The following is a 15,858-nucleotide window of genomic DNA, read 5'->3' on the forward strand; positions in this document are numbered from 1 at the left end:
ACAGGTGGCGCCCCGGGCGGGGCGGGGCCGTGCGCATGCGCGCGGGCTGTGAGGGGAGGCCGCCATGGCGGGGGGGGGAGAGTCTTCCAGAGCCTGAGGGGCTCCGAGGGAGCTGGGGAGGGACGGGACACTGGGAATGGCTTCCCACTGCCAGAGGGCGGGGCTCGGTGGGATATTGGGAAGGAATTCCTCCCTGTGAGGGTGGGGAGGCTCTGGCACAGCTTGCCCAGAGAAGCTGTGGCTGCCACATCCCTGGAAGTGTCCAAGGCCAGGCTGGAGCAACCTGGGCTAGTGGAAGGTGTCCCTGCCTATGGCAGGGGGTGGGACAAGGTGACCTTCAAAGTCCTTCCCAACCCAAACCAGTCTGTGATCCCGTGGCAGGGCTGTGTTGGTTTTTCAGATACCCCAGTTCCCTGCCCTGACACCCGTTTTGGGGTCTGGGCTCCTCAACCCCAGGGGAGAAAAACAAGAGTAACCACACACACAGCATCACCAGCAGCCATTGCCCATGGTCTTTATTATTTTTATTTTTTTTCCCCAGACAACATTTTACACAGTTGGTACAAAAAAAAATAAATGAACAAAATAAAATGAACAGGGTGGAGGGGGGCAACCTGTGGCAACAGGAACCGGGGGAATCTCACTGTAGAGACTCCAGCAGGGAATCTCTTTGGAAAAGTGTGAGTTACTCAGGGGTCACCCTGAGCCTCACACACACACAGCCACCCCGATTCATCCCCTCCCTCCCACCCAACTCCATAAAACTTCACGGGTTTGACACAAACTTTGGTTGCTAGCAGTAAACATGGGTTACATTCTTCCGTCTCCTCGTGGACAACTTTTGGGGGACTCGAGGCTTTTCGCCCCAGGGCAAGACACCCCCCTCCTGAGGGATATCTTTATTTTATTCCTCATACATTCAAACACTCCCGTGTCACAGCAGGACCCTGAGCGTTGCCCCATCCCCTCATGCATAGTGCCCAGCATGGGCAAGGGTGGGTGATGATGCAGCAATTCAGTTAATTATTGTCAAAGATAACGGGAAGAACCACAATGGCAAACGCAAGGAGATGATGATGATGAGAATCAATCCCATCTTTCTCCAGTGTGGCTTCCCCTTTGCAGATTAAAAAATCCCTGTTTTCTTGGATCCCGGCACCGCTCTGGCCCCGGGGGAAACCTGAGTGATCCTCTATTTGCTTTAGCCCAGGACAGGGATGGTTACAGAGCTCATACCTGGCAGCTCTATGTGGGAGAGCAGATCCCATCTCCCTGGTCCATAACCTATTAGATCATTTGGCTATTTTTTTTTTTTAATTTTTTTTTCCCTCTTATTTTTGTAAACAATAATCAAGGAGAATACTGAGAGAAAATGGAAAGATTTACAGAGGTATTTACACACACACACACTAGACATCTAGCAGAAAAAATCACCAGACCATTAAAGTGGGAGCAGGAAGGAGGGGGGGGGGAAGGTCCTACAGGATTCTTGAGGACAGATACAGGAATTAGGGGGGCAGCAGTTTCCCTGGCACAGCTGAGGTGCCGAGGGGAGGCCAAGAGCCCCCCGCCAACGCTCTATTGCATTTACCCCGTCAGACTAAAGCTGTTTTCCTGAAGTAGTTCTGTATAGATCTCGTTGCTAGCCAGGAACTAAAAGTCCTTTCCCCCCACCCCTCCCAAGAAGAGACCACCACCTCACCATAAAACTACCGGAGCAAGGCAGGGAGCAGCTGGGGAGCCGCTCTCCATCCCCCTCAATGCCCACGTGCCGGGGGTCACCGGGCTCCAGCAGCCTCAGCAAGTCCCCCTGGTGACCCCAAACCTTGAGGATGGAGTCAGTGCTCCCCACCTGACCCAACCCTGCTCTACATCTAAACCTATTGCTACTAAAAACCAGCAGAAACTGCGCCCACGGCCCGACACCGGCACGGCGAGATGCCCTCCCTGGGAAGGCTGCAAAGTGGAGTGTTAATGCCCCAAAAACTGGCATCCAGAGTTTCCCCCAGCCATGGTGAGTCAGCATTTGAGGGAAGCCGGGAAGGGAGTAAAATACGGAGCAGTTTCACCTCCCTTGGACTTGGAACCAAGTCCCTTGTCCCAGAGGGTCACAGCCAGCCAGCCCTCAGCTCAAGGCAGGGGATTGAGGGATTGAGGATAACCCTCAGTCTCCCAACACCCTACTGGCCACTGTCTGCTCTTGCCATGTTCCCCTGAATGGGGCTGGGACCCCCTGAATTAGGCTGGGCCCACCATTCTGGCTTTCCAACCCCCAACCACACGGCACCAGCCTGCTGGGAGCCTGTGTGACACCCCAGCCCGTGGGCAACAGGAGGGCTCAGGCACAGGGTGGGCTGCAGTGTTCCCATTGGGATGGTGGGGAGGGGGTGTATGAGCATAAACAGGAGAGAGAAACAGAGGACAGTCCTCAAAAGCCACCAGGCTGGGAAAAACTCTGGAGCTGGGGAGCCGACATGGGCTCTAGCAGCTGTTCCCTGCCCCATGGCACTGCCTGGCTTCTCCATCCTCACACACAGATCTGCAAACCCAAATTCCTCCATCAGTGCATGGGAAAGGGAGAGAGACTATTAAAATACAGTTAAAAAGAAAACAAATCCCAAACATACCAAAAAACACAACTGAAAAGCTCGACAACACGTCAGCCCACCTAGCAAACATGCAGTGAGGTAGATCTACACTTCCAATACAAACTTCATCACTTCTTTGTGCTGTTAGAAAAAAACCCCTCCTCTCTGTCCAGCACTGGGCTACAGAGGCATTTTATCCCTGAGATTGCTCGAATACCTGAGAATAAGTTGCAGGAATTATGTCCTTTTTCTCTCTCTTTTTTTTTTTTCTTCTTTTTCCTTTTCTTTTCTTAAAGATTAAAATACAAAAAAATACAAAACCAGAATATTTATATTAAAAAAAAAAAAAAAAAAAAAAGAAAAGAACAAACCCAAAACAAAAGACGACAAACAAACCCAAAGATACGTCATTCACGCACGTCCTAGTGCAGGTTTCACTTGGCCTTGGCTTTGGCACGGCCTGGGGGGGCTGCCCTGGGAGAAGGGGTGTCCACCAGGGCCAATAAATAAAGGCAAGACTTGGGGGGGGCCATGGGGAGGGGGGACAGCAGCCACTAACCCGGGGACACCCTTGTCCTCTGTCCCTGGGGAGGCTCAGGAGCCGTCGGTTTTTGGAGTGTGGGATGGGCAGGAGGAGCAGAGGTGTGTGTTTTTCCTGTGTGGGTTTGATCCAGAGCCCGTGGGAAGATCCAGTCTGGTGTCTGGAGCAGGCCATGGCTGGATCTATGTGAGCCCTGGGTGGGATGTGTACATGGGTTTTCCAAAGGAAATGCTGCCAGCAACATTCCCGGGATCTGGTCCTGCCCCGTGTCCGGTGCCCAAGGCTTAACAAAGAGTGTTCCTGTTCCATGAAGCCCTCCCACTCCCCAGCTCCGTGTTCCAGAGGCAGGGAGAAGCCTTAGAGGGGAAGAGCTGGCTGCATGAAACACCTTATGCTCTCTGGGCTGGCACTTGGGAGGGACTGGGGGAAAAACAAGTGGTTTTCTTTTGACTTGGTCTCCCCCTGTCCGCAGCTCACAGCCCATGAGCAGGTGGTGTTGGTCTGACCCTGAGGGATGATCCATTTCCTCCCGGGCTGAGCCCAAATCTGGGCTCTGCTGGTGTCAGCAATTGAGCAACCATGGAAAAACTGCAAATCCTCACACTGCCCTGGGAGTGAGAAGCCACGAGGAGCAGAGGGACCCATGGGACCGGCCCATGGGCATCTCCCTGGCACTCCACAGCCAGCCTTTCCCCTCAGCCTCCCTCCCTGGGGCAGGGCAGGAGCAGGAGTGGGTTCCCTGCAGCTCATCCAAGCTGTGCCAGAGCCTGTTTGAAGCTCAGGAGAACAAGGAGCCATGAGCTCCTCCCTGTGATGTGGCTCCTCTGCTCCTCCTCCCTGAGACCCTGCTGCCTGGCCTAATTTAGGAAAAGAATAAAGATGGATCAAATATGTTCAGGTTTTTTTAGCTGGAAGGGGTATGTTGGGTGATGCCTTCCCCTATTTTTGAAACAAGCCATCCTGATTAAAGTAGGGCTTTTCCCAGCCTGGGAACAGGGGGAAAATGTCTGTGCAGGGACACCGGGTCCCTGCTGTCTGCCCTCCCCAGTCCTTCACCCTGCCCTCCCTCCTCTGAGCCCCCACAGCTGCCCCTTGCCTTGCCAAAGCCTTTTCATCCCGGTGGAATCCCCCCTCTCCCTGCCACCCACCATCATTCCCGGGTCTCAGGGAGGAGGGCCGAGCTGTGCATGTCCTCCTCCTCTCGGAAGTAGGCAGGTTTCCCCTGGGAGCTGGGGGACTGCTGTGCTTTCGCGGGGCAGTTGGCGACCATGTGGCTGATGCTCTGGCAGAAGTGGCACTTCTTGGGCTGTGGTGGGAGCTTGCACTCCTTGGCGTGGTGGTCCAGCCCGCCGCAGTTGTAGCATCTGTGTGAGGGGAGAGATTCCAGGAGGAGAAATGAGGTGGGATGTGCCGTGGCCGTGCCCGGGACCGATCTGGCTTCACAGCCAGAGCTGGGCTTTAAACAGCCCGGCTGCTGCAGGGATGTGGGCTCGGCTCTTTGGGGCCGATGGTGGCCCTGGGGTTTGTCCCTGCAGAGCCTCAGCTCCAGCAGGGCCAGTTTGGGCTCAGTGGTGCTGCTGGTACCCAGGAGATGGCAGCAAACCCCTGCACCAGAACCGCACACGGGGGACAAAAATCGGTACATCGGGGGCTTCCACCCCTCTGGCTCCATCAGGATTCTGGCTCCTGTGTCTCCAGACCCCACTCCCAGGGTTACACAGCCCTCAGAACTTGCAGGGACCATGGCCATCAGTGTAGGGACAACCCAAAAGGTGGCTTCTCGCCAGGCTGTACCTTCCAGCCCCCATCCCACGGGTGCCACCTTCACACCAGAGGCGTGTGGGCAGAGGGAACTACATTGTGTCCATTTCACATCCTGCATCCTTGTAGGATGGCCACAACCCTTTCCTCTTTCCTTTTCCTTCCCAGTTCCTTTCTGATTAGTTTATGAGAACAGCGGAGTGGGGCAGACAGCATCCACTGGGAAAACTGGGATGAGGCATCTCCAGGAAGCCGAGATGGAGAGGATGAGAGAGGAGAGGGGGAGATGAAGAGTTGGCCAGAAACTCGCCCCAGGGCTCGCAGCCTCACCGTGGGAGATGCTGCCAGGACGTCCGGCTATTTCCTTCCCACAAGGAAGGGTTGCTCTTGGAGAAAATTACCCCTGCCCAGCACGGCTCCCTGAGCCGAGGGGAGCGGCCGCCTGGGGTGTCCCTGACCTCTGCCCTTCCCTGCTGCTTCCCTGCCCTTTCCCCACCGAGCTGCATCTGCCACTCATTAACTACCAAAGGAAGCTGCTTTCCCAGAGGAAGGGTCGCTGCCCACCCCACCGGACTCGTGCCCATCCCCAGGGTACCCAGGCAGCTCCTGATCCTGCCCGGGCTCAGCCCTGGATCAGCCCTTACCGGTCTCCTTTGGATCTGCGTTTCTGGAGGCTCTTGCCCTTGGGCCTCCTCTCGCTGCCGATGCAGAAGACGCCCCCCGGGCCGGTCACCCGGATGGACTCCAAACCTTTGGATGACTTCTTGAAGGTGAACTCGACAGCCTCGCCCTCCTTCAGGCTGCGGAAACCCTCCATGTGGAGCTTGCTCTGGGAGGGGAAGGATGGGGGTCAGCACAAAGCTGGGGGTGTCCACTGGGCACACGACAAGTCCCAGCCCAGCAAACACCTCCTGTGGCACAAGAGCTGCCAACATTCCCCTGTGCCTGTCACTTGTGAGGGGACAGACACTGAGGATCAAGCTCAACCAGGCACCTTCATCTCCCTAAAATGTCTGGAGCCCTGTTTGATAACACAGAGCATTCAGTGAGCTCAGACACCCGGCTGAGTGGGGCTCACTGGTTTAAGGGCCAGCAGAGACAGCTCAGACACAAATTTCAACAAAATATTGGCTGTCAGCGCTGTAAAACAACTCCCTTCTCCCACCCAGCCCCGTGCTGGGAAGCAAGAGCTGCTCCTGCACCTCCAAAACATCATTTTAAAAATACAAAAGGATCTCGAGGCTTCGCACAAGCATGGTCATGGCAGGACCCACAGTAAAGCCAGGAGGCTGGAAGCTGGCACTGCCAGCCCCCTCACTGCAGCTCACCTCAGTTCAAGCCATTTAATCACCTCCAATAATTAATTAAGCAGCCATTTGGCCCGGGATTACAACTGCTGGGAGCTTCTCCCACCATTCCCAGGACCCCCTCTTATCCCTCCCAGGATCACCACAGTGGTCATCACAATGCAAGTCAGAAAGACCCAGGCTAGGGAGGGGGTTGTGGGATGATAGGAAAATCCTCTCCACTTTCAAGAGCTCTGTCCATTTTAGCAGAACAAATCCCTAAGGAGCCAAGCTGGGCAATGCGGGCGACAACTCTTAACCCCCTGTGCCATGAGCATCACTGCCAGCTCTGCCTGAGGGCCACTCAGGCAGCAATCCCGGGCAGCAATTCCAGCACGGCATTCCCTCAACTCCGTCAGGCAGCAGGAGCCCAAACGACCACGACCAAAAGAGTTAAGGGGATTTGCTGGCGGAGGGAGGAGCAGCTCCAGCGGGCTGGGGATTCCCAGCAGAGCCGGCGCCAAACGCCTGCGCGGCTGCGGCAGGACCCTGCATTTATGAATGGAGCATCTCCCCCCATTCATGGCCCGGAGAGTTCCCGTCACGTGGGGCCGTGCTCGCCCATTCTTCCCACACGGAGCCTCTGTGTGAGCGCTGCCCGGGACAGGCAGGCACGGTCTGTTCCCATCTGCACCCCAAATCTCACCAGGACCCACGGGGGAGCACCCCATGTAAAAGCAGAGAGGGAAGGAACCGAGTTGTTGGGTTTTAGGATTGAATTTTTCTTGGGGGGTTCTTGCAGGATGTCCATGGGCCTGTGGGGGAAGTGGTAACGCAGCAGAGCTCGAGGAACAACCCTTGAGACCCTTTTTTCTGCTGTTTCCCCCCTTTTCTGTGCCTGGTGGACCGATTCTTCATGGGACAAACCCCATAGGCTGGGCCAAGTCACCCTTGCCTGCTGGTATGGGATCCAGAGCAGGCCAGATGGGATTGCCCTTTGCTCTCTGACCTGCTCCTGCTCCCAAAAGGGAGAATCATACCCTAAGCCATGAGGTCCCCAATGACAACAAGGACATGACAGGGTCTCATGGCCACCTCTGCCCACCCAGGGCAGTTCCAGCACCACCTACCACTGGCAAAGCCCCTGCCACGCTCACAGGGGCACCCAACCACTGCTCCCCAACCCCAACCCAGCTCCCCTCCAGTGCTGAGCATCCCCCCAGCAGGAGCTCAGTGCCCAAAGCCTCGACCAGCACATCAGAGGAGATGCCTCAGCACCTTGGGGTCAGTCACCCACCCTGCCCTGTCCTGTCCTGTCCTGTCCCCGGCATGTTAAGTGGTTTGGGCAACAGGAGCTACCACAGATGGGGAATTTGCCCCAATCCAGCAGCAGCCACGGGGTTTTGGGAACCAGGGGGGGGCTGAGCATCATTCCCTGGAGGCCGGGGGACAAGACCAGCCACCTCCTGTGGCTGCTTTCGGGGTGTTTACAGCCCCAGCTGGCCCAGCTGTGTTTACACTGCAGGGATGAAAACTCCCAGGCGCTCTGGGACAAAGCTGAGCCGTGGCAGGGGGGACCTTGGTGCACAGGGCTGGGCCCCCCCAGCTGAGCCCACACCTTGGGCACCATCGCCCCGGTGCCAGGATCCACCCCTGTGGATCCCCAGCTATTCCGAGGAAGAGGAGGGCTGGGGCAGAAGCTGCTGCAACATGACGGGGGAAGCGATTTATTTTCCGGGAGCGGGCGAGGATGACAACCACCCCCCCAGCCCCCTCTGCCAAAAGGCCAAAGGAAACGCCCTCTCCCCAGGGGAGGGGGGGGGACAGAGGCTGGGGCGCCCCAGCTCCCCCCCCCTGCTGCAGCCTTTTGATGTGAGCTGCAGAGTGGCTGGTGGTCCCTGCGCATCCCCCCTGCCCCCTTCCCAAAACACACACATTGCTGGCATTCCTCTGTTATCAGATAGGTAATCAAACTGCAGCCCATTGAATTAGCTGCATACCTCCTGCATCTGAAAGGAAGGGGCCCAGAGCCCCTGTCCCACACCACACACAAAGCCGGAGCCTTCCCAGGCCTCCACACACCCACACCCCCCCCCCAAAAAATAAAGAGAGGAAGGGGGGGATTGGAGCGAGCCGGGGATGCTGGGGATGAGGGGGAGCGCAGGGGAGGGCCAGGGCCGGGAGCCACCGGCCAGCGAGAACAAAGGGCCGGCGGCGGCCGCGCTCCCGCTGCCCAAATTCCAGGAGTTCCAGGCCTCGGCGGGGGGAGGAAGGGTGGCCGGCATGGCCGCGGCCCCTCTGACCCCCTCCAGCCCCTCCACACACCAACCCTGCGTCCAGCTCACCCGCTGCGGGAGAACTGGGGCTCACCCATTGGGTGCCAGGGTTTGGGGCCCGGGTCCCTTGGAGGAGCTGGGGGGTCAGTCTTGGGGATATGGTTTTGGTAGGGGGGGTATAGGGTCACCCTGGGCTCGGGATCACAAAGCAGTGCCATCCCAACTGTTTTAAAGCACAGCCTGGTGCAAGGATGTCCTTGTCATCATTAGGGCCTGGGATTAACCAGCAGGACAAGGAACAGAAGCAGAGCTGGAGCACCTTCCACCAGTGCCACTCCCCCCGCCAAGGCACCCCTTCGCCAGGCATCACAGCGTGCTTTTCCACCCCAGGATCCACCCAAAGCATCCAAGGATGCTTTTCCACCCACCCTTTTCCTCCCATCCCGCACCCCGGTAGCTGATTTACGGCAGACAAAGACGCAGCACGTGAGCGGCCGAGAGCGCTGCCCACCCCCGCCCTCCACGGCACTGGGTGTCCCCCACACCCCCCCTGCACGTGGGTGCCTTCACCCCTCCTCTTCCTCCACCCAACAAATCCCTCATCACGGATCCCAGATCCCTGTGGAAGGGGTGACGCCACAGAGCACCCCAAATCCAGCCGCTGCCCCCCAAACTGCCGGGCTCTGGTTCACCCCCACCCCGCCGGGCTCCGGAGGGGCTCGGCCGGCCCCGGGGTCACCATTGTCCCTGCGGCCTCCCCACAGTGACACAAGGGGACGTTTATTCCCAGCCAGCCCCGGCCACTCAATCAAACCATCTTTGTGTCCCGCGGGGCCTGGGGCGGAGCGGCCGCTGCACCTCGGCCCTCCAGCAACGTTTAAACTGAGACCCTTTGGAAAACAAGCCGGGCTGGGATGCTGGGATAAGAGTGGCTGTGCCAAGGGCACGTCTGGGCCCGGCCCAGAGCATTTTGGGGGAGCCCAACCCCACTGCAGTGCCTCAGTGAGCTGAGACACCTCACTCTGCAGAGGAGGGTCAGGAAAAACGGCCCAGGGATTGCTGAGCCCCCAGGAGGCCTGTGCCCCATCACTGTGGGTACCGCGTTGGTGGTGACCTCTGCATGGCACAGCTCGATGGCAAACAGCCCCCAGAGCAGGTTTTGGCCCACATGGAGTAGTGATTCAAGCCCTGGGACAGCAGGGCCAGCTCAGCTCCCCACCACTGGCCACAAGGCCAGCAGGGAAATGTCCCTTTGCCTTCCCAGCCTGCGCCTGGATCCATCCCTGAGCAAAGCCTTTCCTTGTCTCCACATCACACAGCAAATCTTTTCCCGGTGCCAGAAGCTCCAGGGGCTGGTTTTGGGCTCGCACACGTAGGGGGCTCAGAGCAGGAATCATCCCAGTCCCTTCCTGCAGCTCAGACCCCCGTGGGAGCAGCCAGTGGATGCTGCTTGGGAATGGGGGTCCTGCCTCAGCTCCAGGAGTTGGTGCAGAGATCAAGAGGGAGTTGGGTGTGAGAGCCCTCGGGAGGAGCACGGGGGATTTAACATTAGCAGATCTTTCCAGTGCCTCCTTGGTGCAATATCCCTGTTTTCTTTTTTCCCCCAGTTCAAGTAAAATCAAAATAAAGCCATTTTCCTGCCAAAGTAACTATGTTTGCTCTTAATTCTCCACCATAACCCAGTAAAATTTAACTCTAAGTACCAATTTTGAGGAAAAAAAAAGAAAAAAAGAGCATCTACCACAGAGTTTAATCCATCAGTTTCCTGTCCTAAATCCTTTTAGCTCCTCTGGCTGTATTTTTCCCCACCAAAACCCTCCTGCGCTTCACAGGGGCAGCTAATTGGGATCAGGGGCTGCGTATTAATTTTGTGCTCCCATACTAAAGCAGGAACGCGGCCGGGAGCAGCGGCACATCTTCCAGCGGTGATTTCGGCTGCAATCCCGCTGATTCTTAGGTGCAAGGAAATAGGGAAAAGGAAACGTCGGAGCTGGACCTGGGAGCGGCAGGGACAGAGGCTCGCCAGGGCAGCAGCTCCATCCCAGCCCTCCCCACTCCATCCCGGGAGCAATCCCATTCATTTGGGCCATATTATCTAAGAAACCATTCCAGGGTGTTTTCTCTCCCTGGGGCAGGGAGGGGGAGCTGGGGGAAGGGATGTGCCTGCGGCCATCAGTTAATCTTTAGACAGAGACAGGAGGCTTTTTTTTTTTTTTTGTGTGTGTGTGAGCGTCTTGAGGGAGTTTCAGGGGTGGAATAAAGCAGCTCTCTTTCGCTATTTCCCTCAGAATTCGGCGCACGAGCGGTGCAATACAATTCTATTCCAGCGGTTATTTAAAAAAAAAACCAAACCACAAAATAAAAAAAAAAAAAAAGAAATTGCTCCTATCCCTCTCCCCCTTCAGAAGCAGAGATTCCAACGAGCATTTCTACCCCTGGGGATCTCTGGAGGGGGGGGCTTCCCTCCTTATTGCAGGGGGGTTGGACTAAATGACCTTTAAAGGTCCCTTCCAACCCAAACTGCTCTGTGATTCCATGTTCTCTTCCCGAGGGACGTGTGTAACCCTGGTGCCCACCCAGCTCTGTGGGTGACCCTGGTCCCGCAGAGCAAACACGGGTGTGATGCACACGAGAAAGCAGGAAAAATGAGATCCTGCCCGTGTCCCGTGCCTCTGTGAGCATCACAGGTCCAACCCTGACTCAAAGATTCCCCCTTTCCTTTGCTGCCCCCCCTCCAGCTCTGCAGAAACCAAACCCTTCTGGTCAGATCCTGCCCCAACAGGGGACCCCAAGGGAAGGCTGGCCCCTGCTCCCTGACAGAGAGGCTGCCCCTTGCTCCCCTGCCTTTGCTCTCCTGCACAGTCAGGGATGGAGCTCCCTCCAAACACGTGCTTTTTTTTTTTTTTTAGGACCTCACGTCATGCTCACGTGGATTATTATTATTATTATTGTTATCGTGGCCACATGCAGGCAGATGGCAGGAGCACAGGTGGGTGACAGCTCAGGTCAGCTCGGCCAAAATCCACGTCCAAGGAGCTGCCATCCCCCTCCATCCCACCCCTGCCCAGCTGAGTGGAGATGGAGCCCCTCCACCCACCCTGACCCCCACGGGGCTCCCGGGTCGGCAGCACCCAAGGGATCACAGGGGGACTGAAGTCTCTCCCGTGCTGGGATGTGCCCAACTAGTTCCACGCTGCCCTGGGCACTCGGGCAGGGCAGTAGTGCCACACCCCAGCAGGTCTAACCATGGGCACAGCAAGGACGCACAGGACCAGAGAGACACCAGCAACCAAACACCCTGCAGCCACAGCAGCCACGGGGTCCCAGCAGTGCCCAGCAGCTCTTCTTGCTAAAATCATAAGGAGAAACGAAAAACCCACCTGACTGCCTTTATCAAGGATTTAGACCTGCTGGCTTAGAGAAACACTTGGAGACAGGGAGCCAAGCTATGGAGAGCAGTGATTCCCAGGGGTTGGACAGCCCCTTCTCCTCTCAGCTGGGCCCCATCCCAAAATCCCAGCCCTGCTGGTCTGTGTTCACTCCTCCAGCTCCAACGAGCAGCAGCAAGCCTTGGGGCCACAGGGTGCCCCAATTTTCTCCTCTCCCTCTTTCCAGGCTGCCTTCCCTGGCAGCCCCAGACTCCTTTAAGGGATGCCCAAAGCCCAGGAGCTGCATCCCGAGGGGACCACTGCAGCTTTAGGGTCTTCACCATCACCAGCCAAATTTCTGCCACCTCAAGACCCCCAACCCCTTCACGGGTGCTGCTCAGCCCTTCACCTCTCTGGGACGACCTGCTCTGCTCCTCTGTGCTTTATCCCCTCTGTGTCCTCACAGCCCCCAAATGAATCCATCTCCAGTGTCCAGGGGAGGCATTTGAACCCAAATGCCTCATTTTTAGCTCACAATGCGAGGGAAAGGCAGCCCCGAGGAGCCCTGTTAGTCTCCTGTCCTGCCGAGATTTTAATCTCTTTGTGATCAGATAAAGGCAGAGGGAGATGGAGACGCGCTCCCTGCAGAGAGGGGCCATTCAGACCTGGTTCCTGTAATAAAGTGATTTAATAGATCTAAAGAGGCCAATTCCCTTCTTTCTCCCACAATTACTTCCTGTGGGTCATCATTCACATATGTAAATGAAGAGGGGAAGGCTCGGGGATTTGGGGGCTCTGGGGTGCTAAGCCCCAGAGGCCGGTTTGGGGTACCCTGTGTGGAGCGGGCAGTGGGTGCTGGGCAGGGCACTCCGAGCCCTGAGTGCTGTCCCCTCTGGCTGATCTTGGCTTTTGCCCTCCCAGTCCTGACTCCCTCCCCAGGGAGTGGACGCCGGCTCCCGGGAATCGCCCGGATGCGGGATGGGGAGAGCATCGGCAGAAGGGCCCGATTCCCCGAGAGCCACCCAAAATCAGCGAGGCTGCGGTGGGAGCCTGAGTTTGATCCCTCTGCAAGAAGGAACCAGGGCTGAGCCAGGGATGCTCGGCAGTGGGAGAGCCGCCGGCATCAGCTCTGGCTGATTCACTGCAGGAGAGCAGCAACTTCGTGCCACCAGCGAAGTGGGGCAGGAGGCAAAGCCCAGCACAGAGGGGAAAGATTCTCCATCAGCCCAAAGCTGCCCCGATTCTGCTGGTGCAAAACCCCACGCTGGGACCACCCTGCCCTTCACTGCAGCAGGGGAACCCCCCACACCCTTTACTACTCAAAATAACCCGCTTTTTCCCAGTATTCCTTGTGTTTCCCAAATGCTGCAAACCCTGCACATGGGACCCCACGGTTCCCCCAGCCCTGGAAAACGGGGGGCACCGGGAGGCTGCAGCTCTCCCCGGGCAGTGGGATGCTCCCGACAGAGACACCCCAGTTAATTCTCTTTTCCTGCAGGAATGTGAGCAAAAGCAATCAGGAAACCAGACTGCCTGGGGGCAATAAACCCCCAGGAGAAGGGCGGGAGGCTTCTCCCCAGGGGCACTGGGTCCCGCTGTGCTACATTGAGATGCAAAGACCCATTTGCTCTCTGGAGAGCACCAGGATCTGGTTTTCCCTGGCCGATTTGGAGCCCTCTACTCCAAAACCATCTGTGTCCTGGCCTGGGATAGTAACTCCTAAGAAGGCACTTGGCCCACACCACAGCTGAGGGAGGAAGGATTTGCATCTCCCCTGGTCATCATTTGCTTGCCAAGTCACCATAGCCCTGCCCTGGAGCATCCACTCGTGGGTAGGGGGTGAGAGATCACTAGGAGCTTGTTGCAGCCCGGAGGCTCAATCCTGCACCCCCAGATCGCAGGATATACCCAGCTTGGGGGGATTTGGGCCCACGGAAAGCAGCAGTCTTTGAAGGCAGCTGCTCCAGGGGCTCCCTGGAGCCAGCACCATCATGCTCCTCCACACCCACCCCTGTTTGCTCCAAAAACACCCGAGCCCCCTTCGCTCGTTCTCACTCTGCTCCCCAGCCCCACGGCAGTTGTTGTCCACACTCAGGGGGCACGCTCACCCCACAGACCCCCGTCCACACGAGCCGGTGCTGAGCCCCACATCTCCCTCCCAGTGCTGGCCCCGGTTTGGGCACCATCTCCAAACCCTTTCCCCAGCCCCTGCGCGGGGTCTCCCGGCAGATCCTCCCCCGGGAGCCGGGGCGGGGGGTTCAAGCAGCTGCAGCCCCGAATCCACGACTTCCCTCGGCGCAGGGTCACCGACACGCGTGGGTCTTCCCCGCTCAGCGGGGTCAAACCCGGACACGAGACTGTCACTGTCATACAGGATCCAAAGGGACACACACCCGGCCCCGCACGCCTTTGTGCCACCCGCGAGCGGGACAAGAGGCGCGGGCAGAGGTTCCCCCCTCCCGGGGATGAGCTCCAGCGGGGGAAAGCGCAGTCCCGCATCCCTGGGAGCGGGTACCGCGGGGAAACCGCCTCTTCCCCGTGTCCCTCCACGGGGCGAGCAGCGTCCCCGCTCCGGCACGTCCCGCCCGGCCCCGCGGGCACCTGCTCCCCTGGATCCGGCCCCGAGGGGCTCCTCAGGGAACAACGATGGGAAAATTAAATCGCTCGGGATCAGCTTACAGGGTCGGTCCCCGAGGACGAGCCCCGGGCTGCGGCCGTGCCTGCCCTTCCACCCGCTTGGCTCCGGGGAAACCCGCCCCGGGCGACCACGGCTGGACCCCGGGCTGGGACAGGGGATCCCCGGCCTCGCGTGGGTGCGGCGGGGGGGTCCCCATCCCGCCTCGCATCCTCCGGAGGGTGCTGGGGGCTGCACCCCCTTCCCTCCCCACGCGGGTTCCGGCCCCGTACCTGGTGCACGAAGACATCGACGGGAGAGTCCAGGGTCGCGCCGCCCTTGGCGGTCATGGAGAGGAAGCCGAAGCCCATGCGGACGTTGAACCACTTACAGATGCCGGAGCCGTGCAGTGGCTGGGATTCGTTCTCGGGCTTGGGCGAGTCTCCAGCCGGCTCCTCGCCCGGCTTCGCACCTGGCGAGAGACCCACGGAGCCGCTGAGCCGCGGGGCTGGGGGAGCCGAGGGTCCCCCCCGGCCCAGCCACCCCGCATCCAGCCGGGCAAGCCCGCAGCAGGAGCCTCACATCCTGCTCGGCTTCCCCAGGCTGGAAAAGGCGAAAAAAATTCCAACTCCCCTCCAGAAAAAAACCCCCAACAGAGTGGTGAGCTCTGCTTCCACGTGTGCGTGGGGATCACCCCAGGAGCAGGGGGAAGTGAAGGCAGCTCCTGCCAGCACGACTCAGGCGGTGCGTGGGCTGGGGGCCCTAAATCCGTTTTCCCCTCAAAAACGTTAAAAACGAAAAAAAAAATCCTACCCCGCAAAAACCCCCTCAAAAAGCCAATTAAAAAAAAAAACAAAAACAAAAAACTCAAAAGATGAAAAAAAAAAAGTATAAAAAAGGGATAAAACTCCCTCAAAATATCAACCCGCAACCCCCCTGCCCTCAGCAAGCCACGCTGGAGAAACTCTTCCCTACCGCCAGCATCCCCCTGCTGCACGGGCCTCCCCCGCTCCCAAACACCCCCAGCAGCCACCTCCGGCCCCAAACTTCTGGGCTCATCCTGGGGCTGGAGGGGGGATGAAAAAAAAAATGATATATCCCCCCCTGCGAGCCCCCCGGTGCTGCGCGGGGGAGAGGGGCCGCGCCGGGCCCGGCCGCGCTGCTGGGGCGCAGCGGGGCTGGGTGGGCCGGGGTCGGGGGGGTCCCTGCGCCCCCCAGCCGGGCTCTGCCGTCGTTATTAATAATCACGGAGCCGAGGCGGGCTCCGACAATAATATAACTTAACCTGCAAACTGCTGGTTGGAAACAGACCCCATCCCGACACTCGCTTGCAAATTCCGAGTTGTGGCTGTTACCGCCTCCTCCCTCCTCCTCCTCGGCCAGCTTTGAGGGTATCAGCCCAGCCAAAAAAAAAGGAAAAAAAA

At 58.2% G+C, this 15,858-nt stretch overlaps 1 protein-coding gene across 1 annotated transcript; it reads right to left on the reverse strand.

Moving 5' to 3' along the window:
- Positions 1-4,217: 4,217 nt before the first annotated feature.
- LIN28A (lin-28 homolog A) lies at positions 4,218-15,858 on the reverse strand. The gene is made up of 4 exons (XM_027740322.1): positions 15,720-15,858; positions 14,728-14,906; positions 5,535-5,719; positions 4,218-4,493 (listed from the first exon to the last, which is right to left on the reverse strand). The coding sequence occupies exons 1-4, from the start codon at positions 15,748-15,750 to the stop codon at positions 4,280-4,282; spliced, it is 609 nt and encodes a 202-aa protein (XP_027596123.1). The 5' UTR covers positions 15,751-15,858; the 3' UTR covers positions 4,218-4,279.

The sequence above is a fragment of the Pipra filicauda genome, unplaced genomic scaffold (genome assembly GCF_003945595.2).
Source record: "Pipra filicauda isolate LSUMZ 115617 unplaced genomic scaffold, ASM394559v2 scaffold219_size1829416_pilon, whole genome shotgun sequence".
Classification (NCBI taxonomy): domain Eukaryota; kingdom Metazoa; phylum Chordata; class Aves; order Passeriformes; family Pipridae; genus Pipra; species Pipra filicauda.